We start from the raw sequence: 17205 nt of genomic DNA, 5'->3' as shown, positions 1-17205 counted from the left end.
AACCTGTCGAGGGAGGAGCTCACAGCCACTGGTCACATGGTGTCCAGGAAGCAGAGGCAGGTGAATGCTGGGGTTCACTTCACTTTACTTTTTTATTATTTAATAAGGATGTCCCCTAGCCCCTCCATAAAACTGTTCCACCCATATTTAGGGAAGGGCTTACTACCTGAATGAACCTAATCTAAACACACACACACACACACAGAGTTTGTCTCCTAGGTGATTCTTTTTTTTTTTTTTTTTTCGAGACAGGGTTTCTCTGTGTAGCCTTGGCTGTCATGGACTCTCTTTGTAGACCAGGCTGGCCTCGAACTCACAGCGATCTGCCTGCCTCTGCCTCCCGAGTGCTGGAATTAAAGGCGTGCGCCACCACGCCCGGCTTCCTAGGTGATTCTTGATTCTATCACGTTGACAATAAAACACAGTAAACCCGTCTCTTTAGTCTACGTTCAGGATTGGACCCGGGGCCACACGTGTGCTCCGCTGCTGAGCTCTGCCGTCAGCCCTCTTCTCAACCCTATGATTTTTATCTTTTTTTATTCAATTTTCTAGGAACTCCAAGTTGCATTTTTCTTTTACTCAAGTTTTTCTGGTGGAATGGCAACTTGTGTTTCCCCCTTGAACAGTTGTCTGTACTGAGCGTAAGATAGGTATGCTGGGGTGGAGAGACGGCTCAGAGGTTAAGAGCATTGGTTATTTACTCTTCCAAAGGTCCTGAGTTCAATTCCCAGCAACCACATGGTGGCTCAAAACCATCTATAATGAGATCTGGTGCCCTCTCCTGGCCTGCTAGCTCACATGCAGGCTGAATATTGTATAAATAATAAATATTTTTTTAAAAAAAAGATAGGTGTGCTATCACTAGATAGGCACTAGATCTTGCACTAAAGGCACTTAAATTATGAGCTCATGTGAAAGCTGTCATTTTCTCCATCTCTTAAAGCAGTTATATGAGTTTAACCCTCTTTGATATTTGTATGTTGCCAGGTGTGATGGTGCATACCTGTAATCCCAGCACTCAGGAGGTAGAGGCAGGGGGATCTTTGTGAGTTTGAGGCCAGCCTGATGTATAAAGTGAATCTAGGACAGCCAAGGCTACACAGAGAAACCCTATCTGGAAAAAAATTATATATATATATATATACACACACACACATATATTGTGTGTGTGTGTGTGTGTGTGTGTGTGTGTGTGTGTGTGTGTTCATCTTTAGATTTTCCTAAATAAGTTAACAGTTGTTTACTAGGTATAAATCTAATGTGTCATGGTTTGTTTGTGTCTCTGCCTTGTTGAATTCAATCTGGAAATATTTACTTTAGGATATTTATATCTATGTATTTGGGCTTTGGATTTTGTTCTGTTTGGCTTGGTTTTAAAAAAGAGACATTTATTTTATTATGATGTATATGTTGTGTACGTGTAGGGACATGTGTGTATGTGAGCACAGCACCCATAAAAATTAGAAGTGTCAGATCCCCAGGGCTGGAATTACAGGCAGTTTTGGCTTTGCCTTTTGCGACAAGGTCTCATGCTTTAGCCTAGGCTGGGCCTGAACTCCTGATCCTCCGCCCTCAGCTTTCCAGGGGTATGTCAGCCTGCCCAGCTCTAGCAGTTTGTTTTAAGATTCTAAATATATTAGGCTATTACTTTCTTCTTGTCATTTCTTTTTCTAAACAGGGTCTCTAGACAGCCCTGGCTGTCCTAGAACTTACTATGTAGATCGGGCTGGCCTCAAACTCACAGAGGTCTGCCTGCCTCTGCCACCAGATTGTTGGGACTAACATCATGTGCGACCACGCCTGGCTCTGAAGCGACTTCTCTATGAGGCTGCACAGTCACAGAGCATGATGACATGATATCTGTTCTTGAAAATCTGTTGGTATCTGCCTTGGGGCCAACTAAGTGATGGATGTTTATACGTACTCTGTTTGTGCTCCAAAAAAAAATGTTCCCTCTAGTTGTCTAGGCAAATGTGTGGTGTTGAGCCTGTAAGGTATAGAATGATTTTTAGTGCCCAAATGCTGTCTCAAGGCCAGAATTTTGTCAATTTATAGATAATCAGGATCAGGGATTTAAGGAAACTATTTCACCCAAATGGCATTAATCCATAAATTGTAGAAAAGGGAAAAAAAAATGTGAAACCAGGAAAGGAGTTATCTATTAAGAGACGAAGGGAAGGCTAAGAGTTAGGGTCAATTAATGTGTTCTTTAAGTTTTTTAGAGGGGGCCAGGGATAGAAATCAAAGCCAGGGCCATAACCTATCTGCACAGCCTCACCCATCAGTCCTCTCAGATCCATCTCCAATGTTAACACATCAAACAGCTGCAGAAGTAACTTTTATTCTCCTGTTCTAATTGTCTCAAATGCTTACTGCCTCCTCCTGCTAACTTGGGCCTAGTCCTGGAAGCTTCTAGCCTCTATACAATCTAACTTGGGCCTGGAATGTTTCAGCCCTGGAGTCTTACTGCTTAATGAGCTCACCCTTTCTTGTTCTTGGTGAGCTCTGGGCTGGCTGGTTCAACTCAGCTGTTCTGGCTTTAACTCTTCGACCAGCTGACTTACTCAGTCTGGCTACTCTCTTGGCCTGGAATTGGCCTCAAGCTAACTCAGCAATTTAATCTTCCGGCTTCTTTTTATTTTCTGGCTCATTCCATCTTCACCTGAGTGTTCTCTCTCTCTCTCTCTCTCTCTCTCTCTCTCTCTCTCTCTCTCTCTCTCTCTCTCTCTCTCTCCCCCCCCCTCCCTCCCTCCCTCCCTCCTTCCTCAACCCCCCCCACCTCTCTGCAATCCACCTCTCTGTTACTGTCCTGGTAAACTGCCTCCATTCTCTGTAAAAACTGCCTCTTAAGTAGCTTCCCTTCCCTCTCTTTTCTCATGAGAGGTGGACATATCCTTGTCTGTCAATTCTTCTCTGATTTGTCACTTTCTCTGCCACTCAATTACACATCACTTTCAAATATGGGTGCTTCCTTCTACAAACTAACTTTACCTTCATTGTTTGGGATTAAAGGCATGTACCACCACGCCTAGACCTAAGCCTTTCTTTACCTGGTACTTTCTGGCCTTGAACTCAGATCTGTTTGCTTCTGTCTCCTGGATTAAAGGCATGTTTGTATTCCAGCCGGATCACACAGACCTAGAAGGTGTTTGGATGTGATCTCTTGCCAGAGCAGCCATGTTCTGAATTAACATTCCTCCACAGTCGACACAAAGAAGGAAGGAAGGAGGAAAAGGCATTGTCATTCTCACAGCCACGTAGATCAATAAGTTATATGCAACTTTTATAGCAATCCCTTGCTTCAATTCACTGATGTCAGCCCCAGGATGAGGCAAAACTAGGACGGAGCAAGTAACCAACGAACTGCCAGGGAAGGAGGCAGCAACGTCGAGCCTCCAGTGCTCTCACAAATTAAATTGCATACCCTAACTCTGTCAGTTAAAAATGCCAAAACTGCTGCTTATGTTTTTCTTCTCTCCTGACATTCCCAAAATATAATGAAAAAGATCTTATATTAAATCCACAAGAAGTGAGAGATGGTTCATATTTGCTGGGGGGGAGGGGTAAAAACAAAAAAACAGTGAAAAATCTGTTTCGTCTTAATTTATAGTGCTATATAGTGCTATATAAAAGCACGCATTTTCTTTTTTTATCTGTATACGTCCATGTAAAAGGTGCATATTTCTGCTGATGGCAAATATCAGATGAAATAATAATTCAGAGCATTGTCGAGGCTTGTGTAACTCTGATAAAAGAATTACATAATGGCAGCTCCCCTACAGGAACAAAACGTTTCTGACTTAAAGTCTTTGGGGCGGACTCATCCCAGCGGCAGCTAAGTGTGCAGGGTAGATGTGGAACATGTGGAACGAAGGGACTGCGAGTGCTTGAAATTCACTTCAAGTCCAGATGAATTTTAAGCGTCATGTGCACATCAGATTTCAAGGAATTAGTAAAAAGGATGTGAGATACTTTACTGATCATTATTTACACAGTGATTTCATTTTGGGTCAAGTATATTATGAAAATGAATTTTGTCTGCCCTTGGTGACTACTTGACAAAGCTTAATTAATTACATGTACCCAGAGGCTTATGTTATAGCCTACTGCATGATGCCTCCAGAGATGGGCGAGGTCTGTCAAACTTAAGGTACCCTGGATAATGAATAGTACAAAAATAATAATGACCCAAGGACTTAGAAGTTTTATTTCTAGTATTCGAAGATGAAAACTAGTGGTTTTTTGAAACTTGCGTCTTTGCTTTTCTAAATTGTAACTAAGTTCATTAAGTGAAGGATCCAAACCTAATATAATTTGTTCTACAAAATACATGTAATGAGTACTCACTTCCAGCTGAGTGTGGCGGCGGGCGCCTGAAATCCCAGCAGCCAGGGGAGTAAAGTAATTGGTTCACTATGAATTTGAGGCTATCCTGGGCTACATAGTGATTTCCAGAATAAGGAGGAGGACTTACTACTTCTCACATTATTTTAATGCTCCGTGGCCTCAGCAAGCCTCAACAAGTCAGACTGATGGGCAGTGGTCATTACCTTACTTTTAGCTCTAGGCTCATTTTCCAGGGAGGGTAGAGCTCTTGGAAGCCTGGTGACGTCCTGACCGTGTATAGAATCTCTCAGATACAAAGGAGAAATTGCTGTTAATATTCACACCCTGCCTTTTCTTCCACAGATATTATATCAATAGCTCAGACTACACCATTTTCAGTACCAGGACTTATGTAAGTATTGGAATTTTTTGAAAGATTAGTATGTTTGAACCTTCAAAGAGTTGGTCATACTCCGTTTTATAACTGTTTTATCTGCATCTCCTCTTTCTTCTCATTATCACTCTGCTGTTGGGACCCTCTCCGAGACAAACTCATGGTCATGTTGGATACTAGTTTAGTTGATTACAAAAATTTATAGATTGGGCTGAGGAAAATGCTAGGGTATCAGAGGCAAAGCAAAATGAAAAATATGAAATTCAGAAACAAACTTTAGAAATTAGTAAGGCACATAACTAAGAATAATACTGAGATATGAACAGAAGAAAATGGGCCAGACCATGCAACACCACTTTGTAGCAAGACTGTATCTTCTAAAAACAAAAACAAAAACAAAAAAACTAGAATGGCTTTCCAGCCTTGATGAAGGAAGATCAGGAGGAAGGAGCTGGAGGCGAGGAAAGCTACAAAGTGCAAGTACCACTGGGATGTTTGCTGGGAGGAAGACAGGATAGCATAGAGGGCCAAGAACAGACTTAAACTGCCCAGATTGTGTCGTGAAGCTTATTTTTAAACAAATGCAAAAGAGTCTCAGTTATTTGTGTGAAAGCCAGGGTAAGAAATAAGCTAAGAGAAACAAACACTGTTTTATAAAAATAACTTCAACAAGCCCTTAAATATGTGCGTAGTGGATCTGGAACCCTGACTGGACACAGTGAGGTGATGCAGAGACACGTACGGTGAGTGTCAGGTGGGCTGTGCACTCTAATGGAGCTGTACCCACGAATGCAACAACCTGGACCTCAACTAGTTTACTATGTACAACACGGAAGGGTTTGCTAGTCTGGGCGGGTCCCCCCAGGTGAGCAGCCTCAGACTGAGAACGTGAGAGGAGGAAGCTGAAGCTGCTAAGGTTTGCACACAATGAGTAATTGTCTGTGAATACTCACTTGGGCCAGAGTAAGAAGGCTTTGGCAGCTTTGAGCCTGACCCATATAGGGAAAAGCTTTGATACTTTGCTGTGCCCATGTCCACAGTACACACTCAACTTAGGGCTTGATCTACTTGGGGCTTCTTCTGCTCCCTACAATGTAGAAAAAAATTAGGCAGTGCTATTTTATGTGGTTTTGTGATTTGATAGTCACCAAAGGGCGGGGTGTGTGTGTGTGTGTGTGTGTGTGTGTGTGTGTGTGCAATTAAAATGTATACTCTTACTCAGTCTAGATCTTTGCCAAAAAATGGATATTATTAGATTTTGTATTTTTTAACAAATCTATTACTATTTCAAAAAATGAATTTATTGTGGGAATGGCACACACATGTAATCCCGGCACTTAGGAGGCAAAGTCAGGTGGATCTCTGTGATTTCCAGGCCAGCCTGGTCTACAGAGTAAGGTTCAGGACAGCCAGGGCTACACAGAGAAACCATGTCTCAAAAAACAGCAACACCCCCAAAATAATTTTTTTAAAAATGTCAGCATCATCACCATTGTTTTCAGTTCTCTGAGGAACAACAGAGTTCACCTGTGGCTCATACCCTTTGCCCGTCCCTATTGACTTTTCCTGTCTTCTTGATGACATCTCCTACCACAGAGACACTTGCTGTTAATTGCTGGAGTAGTCACAGTGGCAAGGAAATGAAATCAGCCTGTTGCTGTGATAAAACACCATGACCAAGGCAACTTACAGATGGAAGCGTTTACTGGGGGCTTACGGTCCCCATCACTATCACGGTGGCGACTCGTGACAGCAAGCACCAGGCACGACAGCTGGAAGAACTGAGAGCTCACGTCTTGAACCACAAGCAGGAAAGAGAGGGAACTCAAAACGACAGTCTTTTGAAACCTCAAAACTTGCTCCCCAGAAACATAGTTCCTCAAGCAAGATCACACCTACTAAGTCTTCCCCAAACAGCTACCAACAAGGGGCCAAGTATCCAAATGTCCGGATTATGGGGCGCATTTCATACAGCCCAAGTCAAGGTCATACTGTCTCAAGGTCATCTGTTAACAGACGAGCAGATAGTGAAATGTCACATGTACACAGTGGAATTGTATTCAGCTGTAAAGAAAAGGGGGACTATGCAGTTTTCAGGGAAATGCACGGATCTGGAAGTTCACTGATAAGTGTTCTGCACCTACAAAGTGAGCCCATTCAAGCCAAACTAAAGTTTATAAAGGCACGCTTACTGGGGGCAGCACTAACCTCACAGGAGATCAGGGAAGTCGCAGTGCAGACAGGCAAATAGAAAGGTGAGGTGGAGAGAGAGACGGGAGGGTGGGGAGGAGGGAGGAGAAGAAGAGGAGAGGAGAGGAGAAGAGAAACAAAATGTCTGGACTATATAGTGAAGAGCCTCTGGGGGCTAGAAAATCCAGGCTGGGACTGAGGGATGCTGGGAGCACCTGGAGGCTAGGTCCACTTTGGTACGTTAAATAAGCACCTCAGTCACTTGTCCAGGGTCTGAATCCCAACATCCTCTGCTGGTTTATGTGGTGATGGGGATCAAACCAAGGGCATACATGCTAGGCCAAGCAATCTACCAGTTGAGCCACATTACTGGACCTCTCCTCATCCGTTTCCCTTAAGGGGGGTTGGGTAGGTTTTTGGTTGCTTTCTCGGGCTATAGATATATATTGTCATTAAAGGGTATAAGCCGGGGGTGGTAGTGCATGCCTTTAATCCCAACACTCGGGAGGCAGAAGCAGGTGGCTCGCTGTGAGTTCGAGAGGCCAGCCTGGTTTACAAAGCAAGTCCAGGACAGCCAAGGCTACACAGGGAAACCTTGTCTCAAAATACCAAAAAACAAACAAACAAACAAACAAAAAAACCAAGTATAGAGATAGAGGTTGTTAAAAAAAAAGGGGGGGGACTATACAGAGATGTAGGGATGATAGGACAAAAAGTATATTATTGAATCTACTCCTCAACTTAAGGCCTTAATTGTTACTCACAAATAAGGTTAATTTTAATAGCATCTTGGTTAATTAATTACAAACTCAAACCCAGAGACTAACATTGGCACAACACTGAGTGTATTCAAATTTCTTTCCTCGTGCACTTATTTGTACATGCAGCTCCATGCAGGCTCATGGCATGTGCTGTGTCACAGAAGCCCGACCACGGTTATGTTACAGAAACTGCTCCATCACTACTAGGCTCCCTTCTGCAGTTCTCTTGCAAGACAGCGTAGTACCTGCTCTCCAAGCTTGTTACCACAAGCTGGTTCTCCTTTTCCGCGTTTTGTTTTGCCTATGTGGCAAAATGTTCACAGTTACATAAAACACTGTAACACCACCCCGTGACAGGCTTTTCACCCACTGCCGACGCAGTCGGGCTCATCCCAGTGGTGGCCTCAACAGCCCATGCCACTCCTGCTTTGCTGTGGATTGAACCCAGGGCCTCAGGTGCTACAGCACTGAGCTGCATCTTTGTGTCATTAATTTAGCATCACTTCCCTTTTTATCTCTTCCTTCTCTTTGACAACTCCATTCACACACTGATAACATCTACCAATTCCTCCCATTACTTCCTGTTCCTACTCCCCTAACAGGGTTCCCCTACCACCTTCATTGTGCCCATGATTAAAACAAAACAAAAACAAACAAACTCCACTGAGTCCACTGAGTGCTACCTGGTGGGCTGTCTGCGGATCATGCTCGGTCATTCCTGTCCAGAGAGAGCACTCACAGGACACCTCTCCCTCCTCCTGCTCCCGCCTTCTTTCTCTGCCCCCTTCCACAATGTTCCCAGAGCCTTGGGGAGTTGAGGTGTCCCCTTTAGGGTTGAACAGTCGACAATCCCTCCTGGGCACTTTTGACTACTTGTGACTCTTTGCGTTCCGGGTACAGTCTCGAGCGCGGCCTTCCACAGACATCATCGCCCTTCTCGTCCCCTCTTTTTCTGACAACTGTGGGATTTGACTGCGATGCTTTTTTCTCTTTGAAAGGTTGGAGTTTTTGTTTGTTTGTTTGTTTTGTTTTGTAATTTTATTTGTTATTATAATATGGGGAGGGGCCGGAGATACACGCCACAGCACTCCTGTGAAGTCAGAGAACGGCCTTATGTGGGTTGTGGGGGTCAAACGCAGGTTGTAACACTTATGGACAGGCGCCTTTACCAGCTGAGCCACCTTGATGGCCCGGTTTAAAAAAAACAAATAGCAATAACAGCAAAAAAACAAAAACAAAAACCACATGAAATTATCTTTCCCTATCATTAAGTTTGGAAGGGTAGTTAAAAATAACTCTCTGGCTGCGCTGGATTTATAAAGTACACCGAACCCAGAATGCCTTCCGTGCCAGCCCTCCTGTCAACGATTTCCCCTTCCTCAGCCTGGGTTGCTCTTCCTCCCCATTGCACTTCTCTTCCCAGCATTCCTGTGAGGCCTCGGGCCGGCTGATTTTGGAAGTCATAGATTCCTCCTGCTGCTCCCACAGGTGTCTGGGACTCAGGGGTGGTTCACCCCAATCTGCCCAGTCAGTGAGGTCCCTTGTTGTCCTGTGGGTTTGTATCCTTTTTTTTTTTTTTTTTTTTTCTACCCTAGAAGTTCTGTTTTTTTGGGTTTTTTGGGTTTTTTTTTTTTAATGCAAATTGATATAAAAGCTTGCATCACTGTTCCTACCTAGTTGCATTGGTAGCTTTTCCTATAGCTGGGACAAAACACCCCCCCCCCCCCCGCAAGAAGGAACCTAAAGCCGGGGTTGTTTTACGGCCTACACTTGAAGGAGATCCATTCCACTGTGGTGGGGAAGGCATGGGACAGTGGGAGGTTGGCCGGTGGCATCAACAGCGTAACTGGACTTTCAGCTACTTTATTGGTTTCTTTTTCCTACCGCCTTTTCCCATCCCAATCCCTTCCAACCCTGCAGCACTGGGGAGGAGAGAAAGAAAGATAGAGGGAAAAGAGGACCTCAGTCTGTTAGACTACTTCCTGCTGGCTAGGGGCGTTGAGCTCCCGGGGGCAAGTTTGATCTTCGTCGTCAGGGCCATCTCCGACTTCTACTTGTCTCTTTCCACGTGGTCACTTGACAAACCACAGCAAACTTCAGCAGCAGCCACCCATGCTGCTCTCAGGGCTCTGGCATTTTTTTATACCCTCTGAAGAGTTCCCCAGAATGCCAAACATAAACTATCTGGTCCCGGCAGAATCACACCCTTCCTAGAACAGGAGACTGAATCGTAGCCAGCTGCTGTGGACCAGCTGAAGCAGCCCCGTATCCCACACCTGGGATTAAAACAAAAACACAGCCACATCATATTTCTGTGTTTTTAAAGAAAACAAAATTCTCACCACACTACAGTCTGCAAGTGAGGCGCAGGCTAATAACTCAAGGGACACATTTAATGACCCAGTTCCCCCAGTAAGGCCTTCCCAAATGGCACGACCAGGCGAGACCCAAGTGTTCAATTTCAAACACGTGAGCCAAAAGGGGCGTGGGGAGGGTTGGGGGGGAGGGGCAGGGTAACTCACTTTCAAACCACAACAGGAGTATAAAGTCAGAGTTTTCTAAAGGGTTCATTAGATTTAGTAGACTGACTTACTGGCTGTGATTCAGGTAGTCCAACAACAGCTTCCTCCTGGTGAGAAGACCAAAAACCTGGAAATTGTTCAGTCCATGAGATTGGACGTCTCAGAGGTCATACTCTGGCAGTGGAGACCCAGAGAAGTCGTAGAGAGCTTGAGGTCTTCCCTCTACATTGGAGTCCTGAAGAAGTAGGTTCTAACACCAGCAAAGGAACGCCTCAGCAGCAGAAGAGATGAACTTACCAGCAAGAGTGAAAGCAAGCAGGCAAAGAGCAAGAGCTTCCTTCTTCCATGTCCTTTTGCATGGGCTGCCACCAGGATGTGTGGCCCAGATTTAAGATGAGTGATTGCACCTCAAATGAGCCAATCTAGCAAATCCCCGACATGTGTGCCTAGTTGCTAACGTTTTGGCTGATTCTAGATGGAATCAAGTTGATAACCAAGATTAGCTATCACAACAGAGATTTATAAGGGGACTTCTAATTTTATTTTGCTAATATTGAAAGACATAGTATTGCACTATTATTTCAAGTATGTCTACTTATCATAAGCTCAGGTCATTAGAGAGGAAGGAGTCTCAGTTGAGGAAATGCCCCCATGAGATCCAGCTGTGAGGCATTTTCTCAATTGGTGATCAACGAGGGAAGGCCCAGTCCCTGGCAGGCGGTACCATCCCTGGAATGGTGGTCTTGGGTCCTGTAAGAAGGCAGGCGGAGCAAGCATGAGGAGCACACCAGTAAGCGGCATGCCTCCGCAGCATCTGCGTCAACTCTCAAGTCCAGATTGCTGCCCTGTGTTTGAGTTTCTCCTGACCTCCTTTGGTGACCAACAGCAACATGGAAGAGTACGTTGAATAAATCCTTGCTTCCCTGACTTGCTTTTTTGTCATGGCGTTTCATTGCAACAATAGAAACCCTAATGAAGACAAGTATATATTATAATAATTCATTGAGGTTCATTAAGATTTTCTTTATAAGTGTGGTCAATTTTGATAAATGATCTATGTGAGAGTAAAAAGAATGTATATGTTTCATATTGGTTAATTTTAGGAAGATATATATGTATCTTATTCTATTTGGCTGGTGGTATATATTCCACCCAGAGACACTGAGTTGTACTCCTAGTGCGCTCTCTCTCTCTCTCTCTCTCTCTCTCTCTCTCTCTCTCTCTCTCTCTCTCTGTGTGTGTGTGTGTGTGTGTGTGTGTGTGTGTGTATTTAGAAATAGGGAAAAAGGTAACCCAGTCATGATAGTTGATATAAGGTGATATATCAATGATGAGACCTCAGAACTAAAGCAATTTGGTTCTAAGGGAAGAATCATACCTTTTCATCAACCGTGTATGTGTGTGTATGTGTGTGTGTGTGTGTGTGTGTGTGTGTCTATGTATCTGTGTCTCTGTGTGTGTGTGTGCACCCTGCTGGAGGGCAGAAGAGGAAGTAGGAGCCCATGGATTAGAGTTACAGGCACTTATGAGTCTGATGGTGGTGCTGGGAACTAAACCCTTGTCCTCTGCAGGAAGAGCCATCTCTCTAGCCTCAAGTGTACCAACTACTGGTGTGTCATAGTCTTGCCTTTGACATTCTTCTTTGCATAATATCAAAGGATCTAAATTTTAGTTTTTTAAGTAATACAAACCAGATAATTGTACAAACCAGATAATTGAACCCACAACTGAATACTGAGATAGACAGTGTTTTGTTGTTGTTTTAATATAAATTTTTATCTCATTTCTTAGATTGATCTAGAGTATGAAGGACAATCATTTACAAAGTGGAATGCGCCAAAAACTTGTTCAGTTGAAAACCCAAAGTAAGCTTTTTGTTGTTGTTGGTTTGTTTGTTGCCATATATGTGTATATATGTGTGTATGTGTATATATATGTGTGTATGTATATATATATATACATACATACATTTGTTTCTACAATGTAAAATGACATTCACATAATGTGTTTGCTCAGACTTCAAAGCTCTGACTTCATGTAAATGTCCTTCCACTAAACATATGTGAAAAGAAAAGCTAAATTGCTTTGAAAACAGAAGTAAAATATACTCTGGGGTTTGAATAGGAAGGATTTGGAGGTGTGGCCTTGGAGGAGGTGTGGCCTTGCTGGAGGAGGTGTGGCCTTGCTGGAGGAGGTGTGGCCTTGCTGGAGGAGGTGTGGCCTTGCTGGAGGAGAGGTGTGGCCTTGCTGGAGGAGGTGTGTTACTTGGGGTGGGATTTCAAGTTTTAAAAGCCCATGCCTGGCCCAGTGTCTCTCTCTGCATGCTGCCTGTGGATCAACTACTGCTCCAATGCCATGCCTGTCTGCTTCCCACCATGATGATAACAGACTAAACCTTTGAACCTGTAAGCGAACTCTCAATTAATTGCTTCCTTGTATAACAGCCATCTTGGTTATAGTGTCTCTTTACAGCAATAGGACGGTAACTAAGAGAGTTATATTAGACGGTTTTTAAATTTGTTTTCTCATTCTGGCACGCAATTGAATTATTTAAGCTTAAAAGTTGTGGGTGGATTTTTAATCAGCCTCATATACACTTGTAATTACTTCCTCTTCTTTGTTCTATCTCAACAATAGACAACCCATGACGAAAGTACTGTGCTATGAGCCTGGTGTTCACAAAATAAGCGCAGACGTCCAAACCACAGTAAGGTGATTTTATTGGTGTTTTTGTTGAATCTTGGAAAAATAATCACTGTTGCATTCTCATTTGGCCTTCCTGGCACAAAATTGCTTTAAATGGTTTTAGTCATAAATAATAAGTAAAAGCCATTTCAAAGTTACTGTCAGTCTTTTCATGCCAGAGTATGAATTGTGAAATGATATATTATTTTTACTTCAGTTTCCTTGTTTATTTGTTCATCCATTCACTTATGGTGCTAGGGATTGAGCCCAAGGCCTCGTCCGTGCTTAGCAAGTGCTGCCCCATTCGGCTAGTGCTGCGCCCCGACAAGTGCTGCGCCCCGACAATTAGCCTCCTCACCCATTAGTATGCTGGAGTCTGAGTGGTAAGGGGGATCTCAGATGAAGAGGTCTCGCGTCACAGCTTGCAACAGCAACACCCAGGACCAAAGGCAAATTTATTTATTTTTTTTAATTCCACCTCCTTCTCTTTAACTCCAGAAAATATATGTGACTACAAATGAAGGCGAGGGACCTTGAATCTGTGGATTTGCAAAAACAGTCATAACCACTGAAAGCACTTCCACACATTGCCAAGCACACTCTGTCCCCTAGGCAGCTGAGAACCACCCAGCCAGAAGAGTAATAAAACTGTGTGCCCATGAGGGAGAGAAAATATAATAGACACAGTGAGGACAGCAAGTTGCCAGACTTGCCAGGTAGTCTAGTAAATAGGGAAGCAGACACGTTAAACGCTTTGAGCATGTTTGTTATCAATTCTAGTCTCCAATCTATTTCCTCTGCTCTTACGTAGGTAACGGTCCTCTGTGACTTTTAGGCTTATATATAAAATATGTCCATATTTTTGGGCTCGAGAGATGGCTCAGAGGTTAAGAGCACTGATTGCTCTTCCAGAGGTCCTGACTTCAGTTCCCAGCAACCACATGGTGGCTCACAACCATCTATAATGTGATCTAACGTCCTCTTCTGGCCTGCAGGTGTACATGCAGGCAGACAGAGCACTGTATATATGATAATAAATAAATATTTTTAACAAATATGTCCATATTTTTATCTATTTCAAATTTACCGTCTTTATTTCTTTTGCCTTTTCTTTTAGGGCCCAGAAGATGAACGCTATCTGTTTGTGCATGACTCTAACATTTGCTTCATGTGGTATTTCACATATGTGTAAGTAAGACACAAGACAAAAGTAATTAAGGCTTTTCGAGTGTTTAGTTCTCACTTTAAAAAAAAAAATCAATCGCATGCATTAACCACATCATGATTTGCATACAAACCTTTATTCACCAAGGTATCCTCAAATGAGTTGCCAAAGTAGTGTTGCATTAGAAGTCATAAAAATATCAACAACTACAGTCTGAGCAGTTAGTACATTTACCTATCTGACTGTCTGTTTTCATACAAGTTTCTCTGTATACCTCTGGCTAGCATGAACTTAGACTAGGATAGCCTCCATCCCATAATGACCCTCTTGCCTCTACTAATACAAAGAAGGCTTATGACCACAAAGAGTCCAACAATGCCCAGCTTCATTTTCCTACACATCCTTTTTCTCAGTTTTCATAATGAACATGAGTTTGTAGGAATCATTATCTCTATTTAATGGATAAGGACGTGTTTGTTTGGGTGGGTTGAATATTAGAACCAAAATGCCAAGGGGGCTAGAAGACAGTGCTAGGCGTGGCCTCTGACTTACTTTTCAGACCACAGAACTCATCTGTTTTCAAAGTCTCTGCCTCGCACAACTCTTCAGTCACTACTTAACACAAGAACGGATAACTGTAACTAAAAGGAAGTAAAGCCGTGATGCTTTTTTAAATTGTGTGTAAAGCGAGCCAGAGCATGCTTTAGCACCGGTAATAAAGACAGTATGCATTCTGGGGATGAATGGAACGTACCCTTTTCTTTTTGTCTACTTTACATCTATTTTCTCAGAGGAAAACCTTCCGCCCTCTTCCATAATAATATCTTGAAGTTCATCTGACTTACAGGGCTGCACCCCACTTTTCCCTGGTTGTTTAATGATTGGCATGTGCCCTGGGCAGAAGCAACTGAAACCCTCACATTTGTGCTAAAGCATGGTTGTTGCCACTAGCTTCATTGTATTCTTTGCATGGCCCCTTAACACCAAGCTCCCCAGAGTCTCACCAGGAAGTGTGGTTTGAGTCTCTGATACTCATGAGACTGCCAGACTTCTGTCCTTGTTTTCAATCACTAGGCCTCCCTTCCCTGGGCTCCGAAAACACTGAGCTACTAACAAGGGCACATTTGCAAGTTAAACTCATGGTAGGGCTGGGTTGGGAAATAAAACCTGCCACTGTGACCAAATTGGCTACTTTCTGCTTCTTTTAAAGAAAATAAGTTGGGAGCTTACCAGAGAGGAAAATCTATCTCGGTGTGTCCTTGCCCAAGTTTATATTGTGGTGGTTGCTGTGGGGCTTTTGGAAATGTTATGTATAGGATTAGTGCCTTTATGACAAAAACACCCAACTCTATCCATAGTGAAACCACTATCATCTATGAGCAAGGAAGTGGCCTACTCCAGGCAGCGAAGCTGACACCACATAGCACACTTCCCAGCTCCAGGAGCAATGAGAAATTAATGTCAAAGTCACCTACTTGGTAGTTTTTCATTATAGCAAAACAAGTTATCTTCCGAGAAACCCTGAGAGTCACTTGCTTAACGGATTACCATTCTCACTTATGCACACTGAGCCCCAAGAGCTGGGACCAAGCAAGATGAGCCTCCAGGCAGCCCTGAACCAGCTACGTCTCCCCACACAGCCAAAACAGAAGTGGTAATCCAGGAAGTAGCTAGCACAAAGTCCACATAGACTATGTAGAATTCTTCACAACGGACAAACCCTTGCTTTTCTTTTAGACCTTACCAACTGTGCTGCTAGTTTTATGTCAACTTGACACAGGCTAGAATTGTCTGAAAGGAGGGAATCTCCTCTGAGAAAAAATGCCTCTATAAGACCTGGCTGTAGGGCATTTTCTTAATTAGTAGTGGCGGAGGGTCATCCCTGGGCTGGTGGTCCTGGGTTCCATAAGAGTAGCCTGAGCAAGTCATGGGGAGCAAGCCAGTAACTAGTACCCCTCCATGGCCTCTACACCAGCTCCTGCCTCCAGGTTCCTGCCCTGTGTGATTTGAGTTTTTGTCCTGACATCTATCACTGATGAACCGTTATACGGAACTGTGAGTGAAATGAACCCTTTGCTCCCTGCTTCGCTTTTGGTCATAATATGCCATCATAGCACTGACCCTAGCTGAAACAATAACTACATGATTGTAACAATTTCACTTTAGTTTTTTTCGTTCTTTAGAAAACTGAATCTTTGTTTGGTTTTCTGTAAATTACCTCCTCCTCTAAAGAATTTGTTGGTGGTGTTTTTTGGTTTTTTTTTTTTTTCAAATCCATCTGCATTTAAACAAGAACTTTTGGTTCCTCACTTTGATACTACATGGCGTTTGTTTGCAGCTATAGATGAGACCATACAAACTCTAAAGCAGCAGTTCTCAGCCTTCCTCATGCCGTGACCCTTTACTACAGTTCTCCACGTGGCGGTGACCCCCCAACCACACCATTATTTTTTGTTGCCGCTTTATACCTGCAATTTTACTACGGCGATGAATCATGATGTAGATATTTGATACGCGACCCCTGAAGGGGCTGTGACCCACATATGCCCCCCTGAAGGGGCTGTGACCCACAGGCTGAGAACTGCTGCCGCACAGCATGTCCTGTGGTGCTTTGCTACTCAGAACTCAGCCCACTAACCAGAAGCTAGGAAGCTGTCAGAAGTGAAGAAACCCAGGCCACCTCATTTGTCGAATGAGAATTACTCTTTCTATATTAAATGATGCAGTAAATTATGGTAACAGTATTCATTAACTGTCTACTTCCCTAATGAATGACACAGAGACTGTGGGTGATTGTTAAGCTTTAAGCACTATGCTGGGCAGATTCTGAGCTACTCTAATCCGAGTACCTTTAAAACCCACTTAAAAACCAATCACTTGCCAATCTGAGGACTCCTTGAGCTACTTCTGCTCCATCGGTCTGTCCCTATAGCCATGTGCTCATCAGCACCTCTCTCTCTGTCTCTGTCTCTCTGTCTCTCTCTCCCTGTCTCTCTGTCTCTGTCTCTGTCTCTCCCTCCCTCCCTCCCTCTCTCTCTCTCTCTCTCTCTCTCTCTCTCTCCTCCTCCTCCTCCTCCTCCTCCTCCTCCTCCTCCTGCTCCTCCTCCTCCCCCACTCTTCCTCTCCTCCTGCCGCTCTTCCCCTTCCCTTCCCTTCCCCTCC

At 43.6% G+C, this 17205-nt stretch overlaps 1 protein-coding gene across 5 annotated transcripts in view; it reads left to right on the top strand.

Moving 5' to 3' along the window:
• The window catches only part of CATSPERE (catsper channel auxiliary subunit epsilon), a 101989-nt gene that overhangs the window by 5345 nt on the left and 79439 nt on the right, over positions 1-17205 (top strand). For 3 of the 5 annotated variants that reach the window (XM_084791777.1, XM_084791776.1, XM_084791779.1), the window contains exons 2-5: positions 4690-4738; positions 11985-12058; positions 12831-12900; positions 13996-14066. In XM_084791777.1, coding sequence (XP_084647903.1) covers positions 4690-4738; positions 11985-12058; positions 12831-12900; positions 13996-14066 — 264 coding nt within the window. Of the gene's footprint in view, positions 1-4689; positions 4739-11984; positions 12059-12830; positions 12906-13995; positions 14067-17205 lie in introns of those variants that run through there. The other 2 variants (XM_084791778.1, XM_084791780.1) reach the window with 2 other exon arrangements.

The sequence above is a fragment of the Acomys minous genome (assembly GCF_964271855.1).
Source record: "Acomys minous genome assembly, chromosome: 1".
Lineage (NCBI taxonomy): Eukaryota > Metazoa > Chordata > Mammalia > Rodentia > Muridae > Acomys > Acomys minous.
This window is presented reverse-complemented; position numbering and strand designations above follow the sequence as displayed.